A 21,436-nucleotide genomic window follows, 5' to 3' on the forward strand; every position below is an offset into this window, starting at 1 on the left:
TTGTTTTCTTAACTTTCTTCTTAATTTTTTCCTAAGATAGAACTTGGGAACAAATGAGATTCTTGAAAACAAAGTTCTTAGATTTCTTCTCATATTTCTTCACAACTTTAAGAGAAACCCTCAGCAGTCTTAAAACAGCTACAGTGAAAAGATAAGTCTTGATATGTATTTACTTGAACAAATTTGTATGACATTTATTTTATTTCTTTAATATTTAGTTTAGCCTTAGACAATGTGGTAACAAATTTTGTTCATTGAAGTTGAGCAGAGTAGTTTTTTTGTGAATGTATCACATAAAGATTATTTTGGCAGTTGACATATAATTAAAATGTCTTTTCCGTCCGTGTGACATGTGACTATTTCTAGATTATACTATAATGTACTCTTTGGATATCACGGAGGCAGTTGTTGTATTTGATACTACTTAATTATTCTAATTATTATGAATATATTATTTAAGTAGGCCAAGTTACTGAAACCATGTCCTTACTATTATTACTTTTAGATGGAAGTTGTCACATTATTTCATGCAAGTGATCTTAAGTAAAAAATCTAAGAACGTCCTAAGTGAGAAAAACTAAGAAGCTCCTAAGATGTAAGAAAATTATGGTGAATAGCATTTAAGAACATTCTTAGGAACATCCTATTTTTTTTCTTCAGAATTTTCTTAAGTTTTATCTGAAAAACAATATTGTGAATCTAGCCCCTGATCTCTGATTATGTCTTACACACCTGTTTCTCATCACTCCCTATTAGCCCTGTATATAACCCCCTTTGTGTCTTGTCTCGTTGCCAATTCATTGTTTTCATGATTCTTTTTTTTTTTTTTAACTCTTGTTTTTATTTCTATTTCAGTTAACGAAAAGGTTTTTTCAATTCTAGTTTTCGTTATTTCGGGGCAAAAAAAAAGAAAAAGTGACCAGCTGCATGCGGTGGCGCAGTAGCTCACAGAAAGTTTTCTCAAACTTCAAAATCAATAAGCATTTGACTGAAAATGTGAAAACTGTCTTTTGAAGCTGCAGCATGGGCACCAGACAGACTAATCTAATGGAGACACATGAGTGAGTGAGCTATCCTCCTGTCCTTTGCCAATGAACAAAACAACCAAACCGACTGTAAAGCCCTTTGACAGATAAATGAGTTTCGTGTTATCATGCTGGAAATTAATCAGCTCCGCTTCATTGCAAATAAATGTGCTGACATCATCATGTGTATGTGTGAACCTTTTATAACAGAGCCCCAGGTACAATAAGTTATTTGATTTGTCCAAATACAAACAGAATAAAAGGAGATGATATTGCACATTAATAATAAACTGCATGTCTGACATCTCAGCAAACATCTTTATTTCAGATGATCCTCTCAAATGCAGCTACATGAGGAACATGAATAATTAGTCTGAGGTTTGAGTAACACTGTGTGATGCTTTAGTGGTGATTTCCCTTTAGCACAAACTTATCTCAAGTCTGAATCGCAGTCAGAGAGCACTGTCTCTATCACTAATTTAATTTCATTTGACTGGTTGTTTAATCATGATTATTGTACTATTAGCCTTGTTTTCAAGTCAAATTTGTGATTACAAAAAAAGAGACCTCTGCAGCTTCTCTGTAAAACTTAAGAAACTCAGATACAGTCTGGTGCACAAGCACAAGCACGATCAAAGCAGAGACCTCAATCTCCAGAGAGAAAATCTCCTCTCTGCTCACAATCCTACAGCTTGTCAACTTGGAAGTCTCAGCATTGGGTGTCAACGCCGCCACTTGAACACACAGAGAAGCTAAGTTTTCATGGATGCTTTAATCTCAGCAGCCCTTTGCGCAGCCATGGACTTCCTCCTCTGCATGGCTGAGGCTGCGGCCTCAGTGATGCCGTGGTAGCTGTCCGTCTCCTGAGAGTCCTCACTGTTCTGGGACTTGGTGCTGTCCTGCGAGTCCGGCTTCTGCCTCAGCGCCCGGTTCTGTTCCTCCTTCAGCTCCACGTAGGAGCGCGAGAATGTGTGAAAGATGGACGTGACGGGGAACGCCATGAGGAGGATGCCGCTCAGGATGCTGCTGAGCGCCACCACCTGGCCGGGGATGCTCCTGGGCACCATGTCTCCGTAGCCCACCGTGGTCATTGAGATGACGGCCCACCAGTAGCTACCTGGGATGCTGGTGAACTCCTGCTTGGCGCCCATCTCGCTCTCCGCTAGGAAAACCAGTGGGGAGAAAAGAGCCATGGCAACGCACAGGAACAGCAGCAACAGGCCGAACTCACGCGTACACCTCCTGACTGTCAGACCGAGAGTCTGTAAGCCTAAGGAATGACGGGCCAACCTCATCACGTAAAAGATCCGTAGAGCTCGCAGGACCCTGAGGACTAACCCCACCTTCTCCAGGTAGTTGTTCCCTGAGCCCGCAGGTTTCCCCCCCACCGACAGAGAGTCCACGATGAGGGTGATGTAGTAGGGAAGGATGGCCACCACATCAATGACGTTCAGAGGCGTACGCAGGAACATACACTTGCTCTGCGTCTGAATGAAGCGCAGAAGGAACTCCAGGGAGAACCAGGCAACGCACACCGTTTCCAGCACAAAGATGTTATAGCACCTCTGGGAGCACTCACCCTGCAGAGAGAAAAAAAAATCACATTAAGGGTTGTGTTACAACAGTAATCAGAGCCATCACTGTGCAAGATATGAGAGCTCCAATGAAGTCAGTGATTAAAAATCTAGTTCAAAGCCTGCTGTTTGATTCGTGGGTTCGTCTTGACAGAGGATGCGTTTGATCTGACAACAAAAGGTGACAGAAGAGAAGAAGAAAGAAAGCACAAAAGACAAGGTGCTGAAAGATTCATGAAGTATAGAACAAAAGGCTTTGATTATCTAATTTAGAAAACCTGTCCAACCCAGGCAGTAGGTTAGAGTTGCTTTAGAAACCCCAAGATTTGGCCAAGCAGCTACAAAGCCACCCAAAGGCTTTCATGATGAAAACTAAAGATGCTTAGAAATTAAAACTCAGGCCCAACTGATACAGACTGTCCTGCTTTCAGGACTGATTAGAGCAGTGGTTCTCAAATGGGGGTACGCGTACCATATATATATTTATAAAGTAGCATCCATGCAAAAATCCTTTAAAAAATAATAATTTAATAAATATTTTAGTAGGCAGTGGCTCAGTAGGCTATTTAATTTCATGATCCTAAAAACCCAGAGTCTCGTAAGACTTCCGGCAGCGGACTACAGCAGCAAGATGCCTCCCTTTTCCACAGATGATTGTGGAGGTATTGTGGAGGAAGTGAATGTGGAGGTAAATGGACAGAATGGGAATGAAACTACTCTGCCGATTTCCCTTAACAGTGAAAGGGAGCAGGCTAATGGAAAGCTAACTAGCACCACCAAGACGCAGCAGGAGCTGGGTGTAAATGGCAATAAACCAACCACTCCTCCCTGGAACTCTCTTGGTGCAAAGCCAAAGCACTACAAATCACCTCCCTCAGTTTTGGGAAGACAGTTATCAGGCAGAACCCAGCACCTGGAGACTTACGATGACACCAAGTGGCCTGCACTACCATCATACAGGAATGAATGAATTATTAATGAGCGTAGCAGTTATAGTTTTAAATGGTTATATGCTCACTGTTTTTACTACATTAGTTTGAATCACTACATTTCAGTGATGAGAAATATTTGCAATAAATTTAGTCATGGATTATTAACATTTAAAATGTTTGATTTTTTTTTTTTTATCAAATCTTTGAATTTTTCTTTTAATCAATTTTTTTAATTTTGTATGTATAGGGGGTACTTGGCTGAAAAAATATTTGTCAGGGGCTACATCACTGAAAAAAAGGTTGAGAACCAACGGATAGAGGGTGTGTTTACACCGTTAACATAGGAGCTTTAGACCGCTGTAAAGCTGGTTTATGGGGCCCGGGGTGAGGACATGCTGCTCGCTGGTGTTGTGCCAGGACAGGAGCCCCTACGGATATTATGGCTGAGGCGAAGAGAGTCAAGAGGACGTTAGAGACGAAAATAAAAATAGAAAAAGGAGAGAGTGACCGAGCAAGAGGCTGTCGGACACAAGTAAATCTGGGACTGACCTCTAGAGCTTTACAAAATAAAAGGCTGCTAAGCAGGACTTCTTTCTGTTGGCCTAGTAAGCAATATTAACTGGCTTTTTATGTCTTGTGTTGCTGCGCTTGTTTGATGTTTGGCTACAGAATAGTTGTTAGCTAGTTTTAAATTCATAAATACTGTAAGTATAACAAAGGCTTACATACAGCTGTTCATATTCACGGCAGTGGTGTAGAAATCAATCACACTCTGAAACTGTTTTTTTGAAACTTTTTGGGAATTGTGAAAATTAAGTTCTCAAAGTAGTAAAAAAAATAATCAATCAAAATTATGAAAATAATTAAGCAACAAATCTTCACTTCTTAGCTATGAAAAGTTTTTACATGAAAAATGATTTTTTTTTTTTGAAAAATGATAACGTTTATTAAAATAGTTGCCAGTTAGTTTTAGCTAATTTCATTACTTTAGTTAATTGATTTAATATTCTAGCTGTACACTGTAAAATATAATCTGTTTAATTTACTGTAAAATACCAGCAGCTTTGGTTGCCAGAACTTCACCATAAAAATGACAGTGAGTGGGTTTTCTACTGTAAATTTAAATGTAAATATCAGCAAAAACTGTAATTTTGACGGAATATTCCCGTTATTTTTAGGGCAATTGTGTCATTCATTCACACATCATGGCATTTCTCCATTAACTTTACATGAAAATGTTATATTTTTACAGCAAAACTGTGCATTCCTACAGTAAATGACAGTAAGAGTTAAAGTTTTGTGCTATTCTTTGATTTATGGTAATTAAAAGTGTCTACTACGGTGATATACAATTTTTAATTTTACGCCCTATTTCTGATGTAATTTGACAGTGTTTCACTGTTATTTCTACAAACATTTTTTTACAGTGTACTTGTATATTTTCATATGGTTTGTGTGCAAAAGTATTTATTTGTAAAGTAAGTAGAGATATCAGATGATTGTATTTCAATAAATGTCTAATATTTTCCTCTGAAAAGTAGTATAAAGTGGCATGAGATTCAAATACTAAGTTCATCCACCTTAAATGTGTACCTAAGTACAGTACTAAATACACTTGACATTAGTTATATTTCAGTGTTCAAGAGGTGAAACTGTACAGACAGAAGTAATTAACTGTCTCAGAGGATTCAGCCATTGACCTGGTTATTACAGGTACAGCAGCTGAATTATTATCCCTTTTACAATGATAATCTATTTTTTCAAGACTGCTGAAATAGCGTTCATAAATATTTAAAAATATAATTATAAGAGATTACTTGGTTATGAAGTCAAAGTCACCCCTGGAGCAGGCTGAAATAAGAGAAAGTGTGCATTTCATTTTTCTGCCTTTACTTAAGTGTTATTAATTACAAAAGTCTTCAAAATCTTTGCTTTATTTTTTGTCAGCCAATTATGTCTGGATTAATTAAAATACGTGGAGCAATAAAGAAAACTTTTTCATTACATGCTATAACTTTTAAGTAAATCCTTCTTTGAAAAATCACGTCATACTGTGAAATCGGTATTTCACACTCTGTCTCCCCATTGTGTTTCTCAGCTCAGATATTCATAACATGACTTTTGAGGTTGATGACATGAGCCATTAGGGAGACAGTTACATACACTGTGGTTATATCTCCAGGTGTGAGTGTGCACAAGCTTGAATATAAAAGCAAACCATTTCCCTTCGTATATGCTCGGTCAACAGCTCTGCTCCATGGAAACATCATTCCAACTGGCTGCCCTCACAGGAAATCAGTCCTCTCAGATTGAGCCTCATGCATTTTGCAGAAAATACACTTAGTTTTGCATATGGTTTTTGCCCTAGAGACCTCAAACTTGCTAAACCCATTAAGGACCATGTAAATCACAGATAGGCAAAGCTGGAGTTGCAGCTTTTCCTACAGCAGCAGCAACAGCAATAAACTGCTATATGAACTTGGAAAAGTAGTCATCGTGATCAAAAGTGGTAAACGCCATTTTCATTGAAATGTGAAATGTTTTACTTGATCAAGGTTGTACACTGTAAAAAATGTCTGTAGATTTTACAGTGAAAAACTGCTAAACCATGTCAGTAAAAGAACGTAAAATGATAAATGGGTTAATTCAGTTTCAGTATCAATGGAACACCGTAAATGTATATATCAGCCAAAACAGTATTTTTTACAGTTTTGTTTTTTGAAAAATACATTACTTCACTGTAAAGTACACTGTAATATGTATTTAATGTAATATATATACAAGCCACCACTGTAATTTTTGCATTTATCTTTTGTAAAAAAATATTTTTCTCAATGTACTAAACACCATATCTCTAACAAAAATATACTGTAATATTTAATGGTACAATCTTTCATTTATGCGTTTTCATTTATAAGTCTTGTCTTGTCTTGTCAATTATATGGCAGAACAGCGTTTCTTTTGATGGAGAAATGGAATAAAATGGCAATCTTAAACGTGAAATCAACATTGCTAATATTTTTTTACTGTAAAATTAAAAAAAGTTCTACTGTATTTATTACGGTAAAGTTCTGGCAACCACAGCTGCCGTTTTTTTTACAGTGTAAATCTCTCATAATATTTGTTTTACATTGAAATGTGTTATGTCGGACCTCCACAGTGTGGATGTGAAAGTGTTGGTTTGGTTTACTTACCAGCTTATGCTTATAAATCATAAAACTTTGTGGTCCATGATTCTTACGTTGTAATCAGATAAAACACATAATTTAATAAGGATTTTACACAAAAACTGTATTTTGGCCATCACCATCTTGATTTCCTTTGCAACCACCACATGTGCAGAACAGCTGACTTGCTATGTTTTGTGTTGTTGCAGTTGCTTGATGTTTGGTTTTGTTAGTGAAGTTTTAGACTTTTTTTTAACCCAAATTTGCAAAACCAAATTCGAACCAGCTATATTACGTGTAAATTAGTAATAAGTATTCTGCCCAACAAAGTCTAACTGCAGTAACTACACTAAGGGTAAAACTGAGGAAAACTGTTTTAAAGTTTATTAACGTGTTTTAACTGGCCAGCCACATGGGTTATAGGTAGGTTAGTGATATGACACTTATTTCTACATGTATTGATGATGTAATTGTTGTGCTAAAAAAAATCATGATTTATTTGACCTTTGACCCCAAAAATTTAGTTACTGCATTGCTGTAAAAGGATCTAATAGTAATGTGAAAACAGAGTGCAGTAACTTCAATGTTGTTGTCTTCTTTCAGCTTTTATATTTTGTTTTCAGTGAATAAACATTTTCAAATTGATTTTTGTTTTAAAGTGTTTCTCTCTATTCAGGAAACTCTATTCAACTTTGTGTATTTTAGACTTATTATAAAGAAATAGATAAATTATATTTTAGTCTTAATATAATTTTATCTCACTTTTTTAATTAAACACTATCTAAATAATAATTTCCCTACCAAATAAACTTATAATTTCTATTATTTTTATGATTAAATTAGTATATATATCTAAAGAAGACCGTGATAAGTGCAGTAACTGCTTGGTTTTGAGTTGGATTTTGTGGTTTTTATATAATTATTTTTTGAAATAAAGCAAAATTGAAATCTAAAACTTTGTCACAAGATAAAACAGACATCAAGGAGTTCATTTTAAGTTATAACTAAATTTCAACCAATAATGTAGTTACTGCAGTTAGACTTGGTAGGGCAGTGTTGATTAAAGCTATTTATTAATACATTTTCAGAGAAGTTGCTGCATGCTCAGAAGTAACCTTGCTCCTGACTGACCCTAGTGTCTGTAAGGAACGTGTCTGACTGGTGGATATATACAAAACCACAGCTGGCATTTGTCTATGAACAGTTGGAAGTTCAAAGTAGTTCAAAGTACTTTGAATTACTTTTTCTCTGATTAACCAAACAGGATTTCTCCCTGGGGTAGCTATGTTGTAGTTCTTCCACTGAAAATTAATTGGTAGCTTGCAAAACTATGTTTTCAAAGTATCTTCCCCAACACTGTATAATTGTTACTTATTAGCATACTGATGTTAGATTAAAACCTTTATTTAAATTTCAGACGCTACAGGATATACTGGACATATTTCTTAGCAAAAGCGGGAACAAAAGCAGTTATAAAGTAAAATCCTCTATTTGAGTTTACAAGTGTGGTGTTACAGTGTTACTGAAGGCTTGTTTACATCTCCTACCACACAAATAAAGTACATCTACAGTACAGAGACTATAGTGTAATTATAACCTGCTTACAAAGGAATAAAAGGAGAGCATAGGGACATATAGAATTTTATTATCTGTAAGTCACAGTCAGAAGGTCTCTATTGGCTGAAATCCACAGTTAAATTAAAATGAACAATAGGGAGTCTGTTTATTGCCTCAGCACAGCTCCATAGGTCCCTGGCCAGCTGCTAACAAGCCTTGGTACTCTCATTATGAATTGAATAAAATAATAAAATAACTGTGAGGTTAAGAGCACAGATTGTTAGCTTCACTTTGAGGTATTTTAGGCTGAATTGGACCAGAAATGTAGTTTAAAAAATAAATAAATAAAACACTTTTTGTTCATATTCTCCCATTTCAGAATGCCAAAAAACATTTGGATAGATTATAGAGGCACCGGTACTTTGCAGAATATTATTGTATCCAGTCAAACTGCCTCTCTATTCAGTCTCATATCGCCAGTCTCATATTTTGTTTTTCTCTCTCTAACCCATTATCCAGACGCTTGGTGTCTGGGTTATCAATCCACCTTTGAGTCCTCGTGCAAAGTATCAGTTTTCCTGAAATGCGGGTACATTAAAGTGCCGCAGCACATGGCAATCTTGAGGCTGTGCTGTTGCAGCGGAGTGATTCAAATTAGAGCTGAAATCCACCCTCTAACCACATGCTGTCATTTCACATCCAAAGTAATAAGAGTCTGAGGCCAAAACAAATAAATGTGCTACTGTCCAAATCCTTAAGGGGCTAACTCGATTTCACATGCTAACCACTATGTTTTGCACCTCTTCTGTCATTTTGCTCTTCTGAGTCCACAAGGGAGTGTGTCTATGAACTGATACTCTCCCTTTCCTTTAATTTGAGCATATGTGTATTGTTCTCTGTCAGAGGCTTTCCAGCTGAGTGCACTTTCCCCTCCCTCCTGCCCGTCTCCCTACACTGAAAAGCTTCTGATGTATGCAGAAGAGCTGAGGATCAAATTAAAAGCACACAATTATACGTCTCAGGGTTTAGGGTGACTCTGACCCCATCACAGCTGAAGACAAGCATGTAAACCAAACAGTGAAGGAGGCGACGGCTCACCTCTGATAAGTTGGAGTGGGTGTGATTTACAAACAGGCTGACTTCAAGTAGCGAGCTGCTTCAGTAGTCGGCACACCCCTGCTTTTAATGCCTTTATTTATTCACCTCACTAGGCTGTGCTGTGGTTAATGAGCGTCTGAATTCGTCCTGCTGGACAGATTGAGTTTTAACACGTTTGCCAGAAATGTAATATGCTTTTTCAACAATATGCGATTGTATGTGAAATGGTTGGAAGTCATGGCTTAGGTCAGTGTTTCCCAACCTTTTTTGTGCCAAGGCACATATTTTACATTAGAAAAATCACACGGCATACCACCAAACAAAAATGTCAAAAAGACAGTAAAAAACACCCTTAATATGTTTTGAACTACATGTGTCATCCGTCCCAATTCCAACCCTCCTCCTTTATCTGGCCTAGGAACCGGCAAAAGTGACCAAAAACAGACTGGCGACTTTGCACATGCACGATTCATTTGCAGACTATTTTTGTCGGACAACGGAGCACGCCGCATCAATTCGGCACAGAGCAGATCGTTCGGGGCAGGAAGTCGTGCACAGACACAAAATAAAACATCCGGTATATTTTCAAAATAAAGTCGTATTTCACAACTTGAAGACGTCATGATGGGCGGGGACAGACCTGAAGTCAACAGGTTACACAGGTTTTCACTCGTCTTTTCACCCCACTGACACCGCTCACTCCGGTGCTTGTTGTAAACAAACAGAGATCACTAACTGAACACCTCCTGCAGCAGCAGCACATACACACTGTACTGCTACAGAGCTAACTGTAGCTAACTGCCGCTCACTTAGAGTACCAATCAGGTAAAATTGGATAATCTTCCACGGCACACCTGATGAATTCTTCTCTTCTTTCGTAAGGGCCCAATAGATGCAGAAGAGCACAGAAAGATCCAGGTATTTTTTATGCAATGGAAGTTGAACTTTTTGGGCATGATGCGCCACATAGCCACTTTCACAGGAAATAAGGAGAGCCCTGTATCCACTTCTCTTTATACATCACTGACTCCTCCCCCGTTGCCATGTTTGTTATTGTCTCCAGTGGATATATCCCCTAACAAATATGTCATTTTAAAGGATGCATTGTCTTTTACTCAGAGGTTGCTGTGTGCTCTGCCCCCTCACTCCTCTGTTACATTTTTAAAATATGCTGCACTGTAAAAAATTATTTTACGGTGAAAAACTGCTAAACCATGACAGTAAAAGACCGTAAAATTATAAATGGGTTAATTCGGTAAAAAATACAGAACATATGTCAACATCTTTACAGAACAACTTGTAAATTTTACATCCTAAAACTGTAGTAATTTAAAAATATATATATACATTTTAAAGTTGTAGATTATAGCGTCCTTTACTGCTAATTTAACAGGATGATGCTGCTTTTATACTAATTATTTATGCAAAATTTACATGCAGATTTTGCTTATTGTGCATTGAATACCAGTAAATTAACATTCAGTTATTATTTATTGTACACTGAATACCAGTAAAATTTACAAGTTGTTCTGCAAAGTTGTTTACATTTGTGCTGTATTTTTTGCAGAATTATTCTGGTAACCACAGCTGCCATTTTTTCTTTCTGTAAAAGCAACAAAAAATCTTACAGTGTACATACTTTTTTAAAAATCCTGCAAAAGTCAGTTTGAAAATGTTCCTACATGCAGAATTCCAGTCATTTATTGACCATCTACATAGTCCATAGAGAAAATATTGTCCGTCTATTATTTGCCTGTCTATTTATACCCCAGGAAAAAAAGACTGACGACCTCCTGCCACTCACACAGTGCATGCTGGGATATTCTCCTGCCCCCCACAGTTAACGATGCATTCAATAAGCACTAATACTCATGTAAGATGTCACATTTCACTGTCACCACAGGTCCTCAAGCCTGTCTACTGTGTATCTAAACACTGTCAGTCAAGTTTATTTTCTATCCCTGCCTTGATTCTTCTCCCGCAACCTTAAAATTACTTTCATTCAGTGTAAAATCTGTGACACTGAGTACTGAAGTGGAGAGCAGGATTGTTCAGGGAAACTTGCCTCAGGGAGATATCTGAGTCATTTTACACAAATTATAACAAATAAGACCGATGTTCCCAAGTTAATAGCTTAGTGACCTGCTGTGTGTCTAATCAATTCTAAAAATGTCCAAAAAATATCGTCTTATTAGTCATTCCTCTACTGCGTGTGTGATTAGGGTGCAGAATCTTGATTAGGAGACAAATTATTCTGCTAAAAACCCAGATTCATAATTACATAAGCTTTCTCTGGAACTTTTTTAAAGATATTATTGAACTAAGTCTTTGGAAAGAAGAAGAGGTCTAATCCACCACCAGCCGTGGAGACGGATCAAAAATTTTAATCATTTAGGAAATTTATTTATTTTTCAATAGCCTGGCTATAACTCTCACACACGGAGCATTGGCTTGAGCCCGACCTGTTTTGCTGCTAGTCAATAAGTATTTATTATTTTCAGTTCTTATGGGGAGGGCAGGGGAAGTTTACAGCAAATGCTTTCTGCTTTCTCTTTCCAACCAGCAGCTCTCAGAATACATGCTTCTGCCTCTGTAAAAGCCACTAACACTCATTTACACACCTTAACCCTTTGGGGCTATTTTGATGGGTTTTGACTATTTTTCATTCTGCCTGTATAAACGACTTAAAAAATGTTCATCATTCCATGCTGGTATCATTTTTTTCAGCACAACCTCACCTGATTATTATTTTGTCATTTTGACTTACTGGCTCAACATTTTGAACACAAAAAAAAATAATACAAAAACCACACACGAAAAAACAAAGCATAAAACACACAAAAAAATGACAAAAAACATACAAAAAACATAAAAACACAAAAAATGACAAAAAAACATAAAAAAATACACACAAAAATACAAAAAACACATGTAAAACACAAAAACACACACACAAAAAATACAAAAAACACAGAAAAAAACACAAACAACACAGAAAAAACACAAAACATTACAAAAAACACATAAAAAAAACACAAAAAACATTAAACACAAAAGATTGCATTAAAATTCTGAATTCACACTGCAAAATTCAATAAAATCTCTGCAAAAACTTCAGTAATATCATGTTACACTTGGTTTAGGTGGCTTTTACCTTTGCTGAAAAGGAGTTGATGTGCTAAATGGGACATGGAAACCTCTGGAAAAGCCAGAACTTTAGAGCGAAGCTGACAGCAGGGCTCCATGCTGCTTCGTTTTTACGTTGCAACGGCATGAGGTGTCATGCTCCGGTGCTTTCGTGGACTCAAGCATGCACGTTATCTGCAAATGCTGCGCTGTTAATAGCCTGCACTGTGTTTGGACTCTTCTGGATACATTAATGCATTGTTCCGTTCCTACACCTGATAACAGCTGAATCCACTTCAGCCTGCGACAACAGGAACACTGTGTCTTTACACTGTTATTTATATCCTCTTCTCTGCTGCTGTGACAATCCAAATTCCCCATGGGGGTCATTACAGATCTAACCTAATCTTAAATACCATCTATACTGATGGTTGTGGCCTAACAAGTGCATGCTGTCACTCTCTCTCTCCCCCCTATGTTACACAACTATTGACCTTTTTCTTTGCCTGAATAAGTGAACTTGTTTTGTCATTTTGTAATCTGACATCCGTTTAAGAGCACAACTGCAATTAATTTGCTTTGCCTTCACATGATTAATATAAGAAAAGAATGAAAAGACCGTATAAAGCATAAAGGAGTTTAAAAATGCATAATTTGGAGGACTATAAAATGAATAACTGCCAATAAAAAATTCTAAATGTGATAAAAAATAGCAAAGAAGGCAATTACAATAGTAATTTCAGTGCAAATCAGACAAAGGGAAAGCTTTTTTCAAGCTTAAAAAGCTGAAATACAGTTTTAATATTTTCATAGGTGAGAAAAGTAACCATTGAGTTTCCCAATTTGTGATCAGTTTATCAGAATAACACGTTTTCGGAGCTGTGAAGAGCTGTGTTTCCTATACATTGATTTATTTTTTTGCAGCTTGATACAATATCAACATTAACCAGCATATTTTTACTCCACTGTTAAGAATTTATTATGATTGTTACAGTAACTTATTGACAGCAATTAACAAGTAACTAACTAACAAGTAACAAGTAACTAATTAACAAGTAAGTAATTATTATTTACAGTAGAGCTACTGTATTTTCTAAATGTCGTCCCACATGACTTAAGAACATTTTCAAACTGTAAAACCATCCGATCGCTGAAAAAGTGGTCCAAAGTGGTCTAGTTGTACCATCTAGTTTTGGTTCTTTACAGCTGACCTTTGTAGAGACAACATGTTTGGACTATTGCAACTTAAATGGGCTGATGCCATGAACATAAACATATATATTATACTCCACTTATACAGAACAATTGGACAAGACCTGAAAGCTCAGTCTCATAAGAACATTTATAAAAAGTAATTTCTACCATCTGCAGTCACTATACTAAATAGTGGCCAGTAACACTGTACCCCACGTCATTCTTTTTATTGATGTTGTGTTTTTACTGAAGTGTTGTTGTTTTATCTCACTTCATGTAATTGTTGTGTGTTTTGCATTAATTTTTATAGTCGTGTCGAAAGACAAATTTCTGCTCTGTTGAACAGACAATAAAGATATATTCTATTCTTCTATTCTATTCTATTCTTCTATTCTCCTGAGATTCAAAATTCTCTCCAGGTTCTGATTAGATTTCGGTACAACTATTTCTTCTTCTCCCCAGAGAATCATCAGTCAATTTCCTTTGTCCTTTCCACAGCAGAGTGAGGAAATATTTTCAAATATCGGGTATTACTGGACATTGTTTCAGTAAATGGCAGACAGAAAATTCTAGCTGCAAATGTTTACTAATGCAAATGCTACTATGGTAACAGGATAAGCTTTTCTAATACTTAAAGTCAATGGCGTTCCCTCTTCATGTGTCGAGAGGCTGTTCAGCTGGGGGAGCTTGCAGCTCCGCAGGGAGGAGCAATTAGAGTGAGCACAACTGGAGCATTTTTCAGTTAGCAGTAAGCAACCGGAGGGTTGGAGAAGTGCAGCACATTGTTTAACCTCTATTGCTCTCAGTTTTTGTCAGGTCTCGATTAATCCTGAAAGCAAATAGCAATGCAGCAGACTGACAAAGAAAGCCTCTGTGCTGGTACAAGCTTGGATTTTACCGTAGCAGTTGTTGAAGCCTTGTCAAAATGGGATTTCGATATAAAGGCAGTAGTAGTAAACAGAGCTATATTAGTCTTCAAACATTTTGCCTTATGTTTTTAGGATGAGTGAATCTGTACACTTAAAAGAACACTCCCACGACTTTTCCAACTGTTGCAACTTTTCCTTGCTCTGTAGTCTGACACACAAGTCAAAGTAGCTGCTCGAATCTCTGCTAACACTTTACAATAACCAACTAAGTAATGTTTATAGATAGTTTATAAACCAATTATTAACCATTTACAAAGTGCTATACATATTTAATCTTTAAATATTTTCAACCAATTTCTTAAAGCTACACTGTAAAAATGTCCCGTTGTTTTTACAGAAAAAAACTGGCAGCTGTGGTTACCAGAATATTTCCGTAAAAAATACAGTACATATGTCAACATCTTTACAGAACAACTTGTAAATTTTACATCCTAAAACTGTAGTAATTAAAAAAAAACATCTTAAAGTTGTAGATTCTAGCGTCCTTTACTGCTAATTTAACAGGGTGATGCTGCTTTTATACTAATTATTTATGCAAAATGTACAAGCAGATTTTGCTTATTGTGCATTGAATACCAGTAAATTAACATTCAGTTGTTATTTATTGTACACTGAATACCAGTAAAATTTACAAGTTGTTCTGTAAAGTTGTTTACATGTGTACTGTATTTTTTCCAGAATTATTCTGGTAACCATAGCTGCCATTTTTTTTCTGTAAAAGCAACAGAATTTTTTTACAGTGTATATGAATCATTTCAAAATCATTAACATACTTAATATGGTGTTAAAAATGTTATAATGAGTGCAACTAAAACTATTAATAAACTATTAATTATAATTTAATTGTTTGTTAAAAGTAACTAAACTTACATTAATATACCATCTATTTGCCATTTATAAATGATTTAGTTAGTCAAACATGAATAAATTATGTATTTACCATTCTAATTGGCCTATATACGGTTTATAAATGATGATTAAACATTAATAAACTATCTGGTTACCATTTATAAATGACGGTGATTGTAAAGTGGTACCGAATCTCTTGTCATTAATGGTTATCAAACTGCTGCATCAATACTGCTTCATTATACATTTTTAGACCACAAGGTAGCAGAAAGCAACCCAGTTGCAAGAAGAAAAAGTTAGCATTCTACATTTCTGTAAACCACAGATACTTTCTTGACAATTCAGAACCCCTGCAGCCTCATTCCCTATTCCTCACAGAGCGACGCTCTATCAGGACTCCTTGGAGAAACTTTTTGACAACATGAGTGCTATAGGGCTGTGAACGATTAAACCGATGCGACTGGATATTCAGTTAACAAGTGAGAGATACGGCTGCATCGGTAGCAGCCTCCTCAATAGATACAAATCAGCCATGAGTTCCTAGATGAATCGGTTGTAGTCATGGATCGGGTATCACGAGACTTGGAATCGGTTGGCGGCTTCACACACTTTTGCGTCAGCGTCTCTAAAACAATGCGAGAGCTGAAGCTTCCCGCAAAACAGTGTTTTCTCTTTTTAACAAACAGCTGCACATGAATAACAAGCTGCATTCTTTATACTGTGAACTGTGTCCTGCTCAGGGACACTGGAATGCCTTTATATTATATTATTTATGTATTATTATTATTAGCGTCCGTACATAGACGATCCTGGTGACACCGACCAATGTTTTATTAGGTTAGATGATTAATGGAAAATGCAAATGATGTCACTCAGATCAAACCTGCACTCAGCAATGATCAGCCTCACATGGGACTGAATGGAAATGACGATGTTAAACGATGTTAAAGTGTTTCTTGCTGACAACGGCAATTCCAACATACAAAGTGATTATGTACATTCACTTAGTGAATATTTAGAAAATAAAACATATATTTCTCGCTAGAAATGTGATCAAAATCAATTTTTATGCAGAAACTAAGTCAAAATATTATTTTTTTCACTAAAAATGAGAGAACTGTCCGCCATATTTTTTGTTCTGACCGCCAGGACCTTGAAAGTCACGTGACTTGGAACAAACCAATAGGAAAAAATATCCATGGAATAGCCACAGCATATGACTGTCATTAACTTGCATTGTAGCGAAATCCGTGTCAGTTTCACGGAAATTTGAGTGATTCCGTGGCTATTCCACGGATTTTGAATTAAGCAAATCCGTGGCTATTTCACGGATTCCTGTGAGACCAGGTTCGATGAAAACTATAGAATTGCTTACTGAGCCTTGGATGGATCACTCCATGCGTCATGAGTCATATGATTCAATGTTAATTTTAGAAAATTGATATAATATAAATGATATATGGAGGCTGAACATGAAAAACAACCCCCCTCCAAAAAGCAGATGATTGCAGCTTTAGTTTAGGTCGGTGGTTGTCAAGCTAATTTACTACTCTCAGACAGCTCAGTACCGTAGGCTAATATATCTTTTGGTGGATTTCATGTATTGTTTTTGTTACAGAATAAATGGTATATTACCAACTTTAACTAATTAATACCTTTTTATTAAACATCTCCTACTGATTTGATTCCAAGCACTAAACTAATATTAAAGCTTTAAAATAACATTTGAAATTGTATAGCATTTCCATACAAATATGTTGATCCTCCTCTCTGTGTATGACACCTTTCACATTTTGAAACTGACAATAAAAAGAGGTTTTCTAAAGTCCCAGTATTATATGACAATATTCCCATGGGGATTTACAGTTTGTACTTGAAAAGAAATCACTCTCCAACCCAGCAGAAATTATTCACCAAACACTGAATGAGAAACACAAATCATCACCACCATGATGGATTGCACACTTCCCCGTGCACGAACAGCAGCACGTCTAGCTTACAGTCAGGAGAAATGACTGATGTTCACCTCCTATGTTCAGCAAATTCTCTTTATTTTCCTACAGCATTGTCACCCATTTCTCTTCCACTTGTCCACACCCTCTGAGCTCTGGCTTCCCATTCCCCTGTGATGATATATGGCTGTGGTGAGGGTGTACTTTAAAGTGACTGGGATTTACATCAGAATGGACTGTGTAGGGCTCTGAGGCATGAGCAGAGTCACTGAAAGGTTAGGTCCACATCAGGGCTCTCGCAGGAGATAAATAGGACAGAAACACAGTTTTCAAAGATGCCTATGTGAACAGAGTAAGCAATTCTGAGGGAAGAAATCGACAAAACACTTGAGATGTTTAATCCCCTATTCATCCAGAGAGTGCAACGGGCGACCATGAAATGTGAAATGCAATATAGCTTCTTTTTCCTTTTTTTGCTTGTGTGTGTGTCAGGAGGGGGGGTGGGGGGGAGAGAAGGGCCTCTCAGCCACCACTGACTGCTTCTCTAAGAGCCATATTAGATTAGAAGTCAGGCTAAGTGCTTTCCATTGCAGAGGGCTCCTTAAAATCTTCTGGTTTCTGCCCGAACTCCCTCCTCCGGCTCAAGTCACAGAGTGCATAAAGATGGACACTTCCTGGGTTTAGGTTGCATTGCTCTCCTGTTTTATAGTGCAAATTAATTTAGGAATCCACATGTCTGAGAGCTTCATGACATGACTTCATTTACTGGCAAATAAAAATGTTGAGATGCTTTGAGCTTCTTACGTGAATATATAAATGTGAAAGGAGTTGCTGCTTGCTGTTCAGCTCATTTCTACAAAGTGTTTTAGCATATTTCAGCCAAAGTTAAAATAGTTTTAATTTGTTTTCGTTTTCATTTGTTGTAATTTTTTGTTTTCAAATTCAGTTAGTTTTAATTAGTTTTTAGTTTAGTTTTAGTTTTTTTGTAATGGGGTATTTGTTGGGTGCCAGACTCAAAGAGGTCATAATAAATTTTGCCTTTATTTCCTTTGGTTTATCCATCTCAGCCCCAAAAAGGTTATTAACTTTTACAGTTCCGGGTGTTTTGAATTTTGGTTGGAGTGTAGACATCCCAGTCTCAGTAACATATTTACCATGTGTTCCTGCATGTTCACTAACCAGCAGCTATTTGGTCAAAGCTAAATAAATACATTCCGTATCAACCAAATAGGATTATGCAGTGTTGCCCCGATATGTATACTCCAAAAAAAATGTGATTTGTAATATCATGGGCGAATTGAAGACTTACACTAGCACACAGTGAATGCACAACATTCAAAGTTTACAGAGTGTTACGCCTGCAACAAGTTTGTGCAATCGCACTTCGAATTACCATAATAACTAAATGGTTTACGCTATCGGTGCCATTACGGTAATTTCACTCACGATTCTCCCGGAAGCCCACAAAGCAGGAATACACACACTCAGCAGTGGATAATTAGAAACACTGGATTCTGTATGAAAAAAGTTGACAAAGACGAAAACAAAGAACATTTTCACTATAATTTTAGTTAGTTTTGTAACCACACAATACAGTTTCAGTTAGTTATCGTTTTGTTTTTTTTAACTTTTGTTTTTATTTTTATTTCAGTGAACGAAAATGTTTTTTTAATTCAAATTTTCGTTATTTCCTTAGTTTTCGTTTACTATAATAACCTTGATCTCAGCTCACTGCTTTGGTTTTCTTGCCCACAGCTTAACTGTTTTGGTTCACTCCAAATGGCAACGTCCAGGCCTGAAAAGTGGAGTCAATGCATAAGCCTGCATTCTTTCTAATGGTCAGCAGGGGGCGACTCCACTAGTTGCAAAAAGAAGTAAAATTGTATCGTAGACTATAAGACAATGACCCTCCTTCTCACATGGTTTATTACCACAGTAAACATTTTTCGAAAGACTTTATGGCCTCAATCGCAAGTCCCAAGTTTTCTTCAGTAAGGCTTAATATTCATTATGTAAATTACGTTCCCATTTAGAGTAAAATGGATGACAAAGTAGGGTATGCTTTAGAGCATGGTTACCTTGTGACTGACGGGTTGCTACCACAGCACCACTGTCAGCTGATAACTCTCATCTGACTATGGTCACTCTCACCACTTTCATGGGATTGTAATTGCCGGTAGCCTTTTTCAGCAAGAAAGCTGTAAACACAACTGTAGTCTATGCTACGTGCCCAGCATTAAACAGCAGAAGAAAGTTAGCGACTAGCTTGTAAACACATTTTACATTACCATTTAGCAGCTAAAAAGCCTGGATATTTCCCTTAAAGACCACAATCAGACAGAATAAATATACATTTTCATTCGTAACATGTTCAGAAATTCCAGTAAAAATGATGATGTTGCTTTGTTTCTGCTGGTTGTGTAACAAGACCAAAGCAGCTGTTTTCATTGAAAAAGTCATTAAAATTAACTGTACACTACCTGTTTAGACCATAGGCCGTACAAAGAATGGACGTCGTCAATAAAAATACAGCTAACAAATATAATTGTGATAATAACGTCAAATGTTCCCATTCTGGGGGGAAATGTATCTGATTTCTGCTCCTATACTGCAGGCTGCCACCAGGGGGCGATTGAGATGTTTTGGCCTCACTTGTGGAGAGCTGCCATGTCGTCCATCTTTATATAAAGTCTATGGTTCAGACAGACAGAGGTTAGCAAGTTGGTGAACACACTGGAGCATTTAGCCCATGTTTGAAATGTAAGGGGGGAAAATATTTGTTGTGTTCAAAGCTGTTCCCACTGCCCCAAAAAAATTTAGGTTTTTAATAAAATGTAACAGTCTCAGCCCGCAGACGTATCTTACTTCATTGGAAGGATAAGAATCCTCCCTCCCCTAACTCTTGGCTAAAGGATGTAATTTAATGTCATTTCTACACTTAGAAAAAATCAAGTACAGTATTAGGGGGTGCTCCAACAACTTTTACAAAACTTGGAATCCCATTTTTTCCTTAATTGAGTCCATTCCATCCTTAGATGATTAAGACAGGTGGTTCTAATTAAGATAAATTGATATAACTTTTAAATGGCCAGTAATTGTTTTTGGTATGTTGATTTGGTGGTGGAACTCTAGGCACAACATATACAAATTGTTAAAGCTAATTTGTATTTATTTTTTTCCCAAGCATCTAAAAGGGAAAAAATGGGTGAAATGTTTCCTTGCTGATTGAAATATGTATTATGTCTTGACAACCCAATAAAGATACATATGAAGAAAAATAAATGTAACAGTATCATTTTACAGCTAACAATTCCAGGTAGGATTAAGTTAAGCATCAGGCAGTTTATTTGATAATGAATGCTGCTAAATTCATACTGCCAAACACTGGAGCCATAACTGAAATCTTAAAAACATTACATAACTAATACACAATAAATTACAATCTAGATAGCTGGTATCTGAGGAAATGATCATTTCATTAGTTTCATTATTATAGGGAAGATCTGTGGAGATGTAAATGGCTGGCTATCAAAGCTAATGGATATTAGGAAGCTCTGTAATGGGGGGAGATGAGTGGGCAGACTCGACTGAAAGAGATGTGGTAATTAGCAAGAGCAATTCACCAATTTGAGCGGAATTCATGATAGTGTTGAGTTACGTAAATGCTTTGTTTGACATTAGTGTGAATACAGACAATGCGGGAAGTAAAGCCCACTCACAGAGAACATACATGCGTTCCAGAGCAAGGCCAAATTCTTCTCCTAACATGGAAATGAGGAGAGGAGACGCTGCACAGCCAATTCTGTCAAACAGTGACAGCAAGGTACACAATACAGGAATCACACCTTTATTTTTCTTCTCCAAGGGATAGTTCAGATCTTTTAAAGCATGATTGTATTAGGTACCCACAGTAGATCGATACACCCCAAGTTCGGAGAAGCAGACAGGAGTCATGGATGCAACTACTTCAGGGGACGGGGGCAGCAGCAAAAGGAAATTTAGCAATGTTTTACTAGGTACTGGGATGACTTTG

At 36.8% G+C, this 21,436-nt stretch overlaps 1 protein-coding gene across 1 annotated transcript in view; it reads right to left on the reverse strand.

Moving 5' to 3' along the window:
- Positions 1-1,329: 1,329 nt before the first annotated feature.
- The window catches only part of kcng2 (potassium voltage-gated channel, subfamily G, member 2), a 39,324-nt gene continuing 19,217 nt past the window's right edge, over positions 1,330-21,436 (reverse strand). Inside the window, exon 3 of the mRNA XM_059350772.1 lies at positions 1,330-2,605. Within this exon, the coding sequence (XP_059206755.1) occupies positions 1,778-2,605 (828 nt within the window). The 3' untranslated portion in view covers positions 1,330-1,777. The remainder of the gene's footprint in view (positions 2,606-21,436) is intronic.

Source organism: Centropristis striata, chromosome 14 (genome assembly GCF_030273125.1).
Source record: "Centropristis striata isolate RG_2023a ecotype Rhode Island chromosome 14, C.striata_1.0, whole genome shotgun sequence".
Classification (NCBI taxonomy): domain Eukaryota; kingdom Metazoa; phylum Chordata; class Actinopteri; order Perciformes; family Serranidae; genus Centropristis; species Centropristis striata.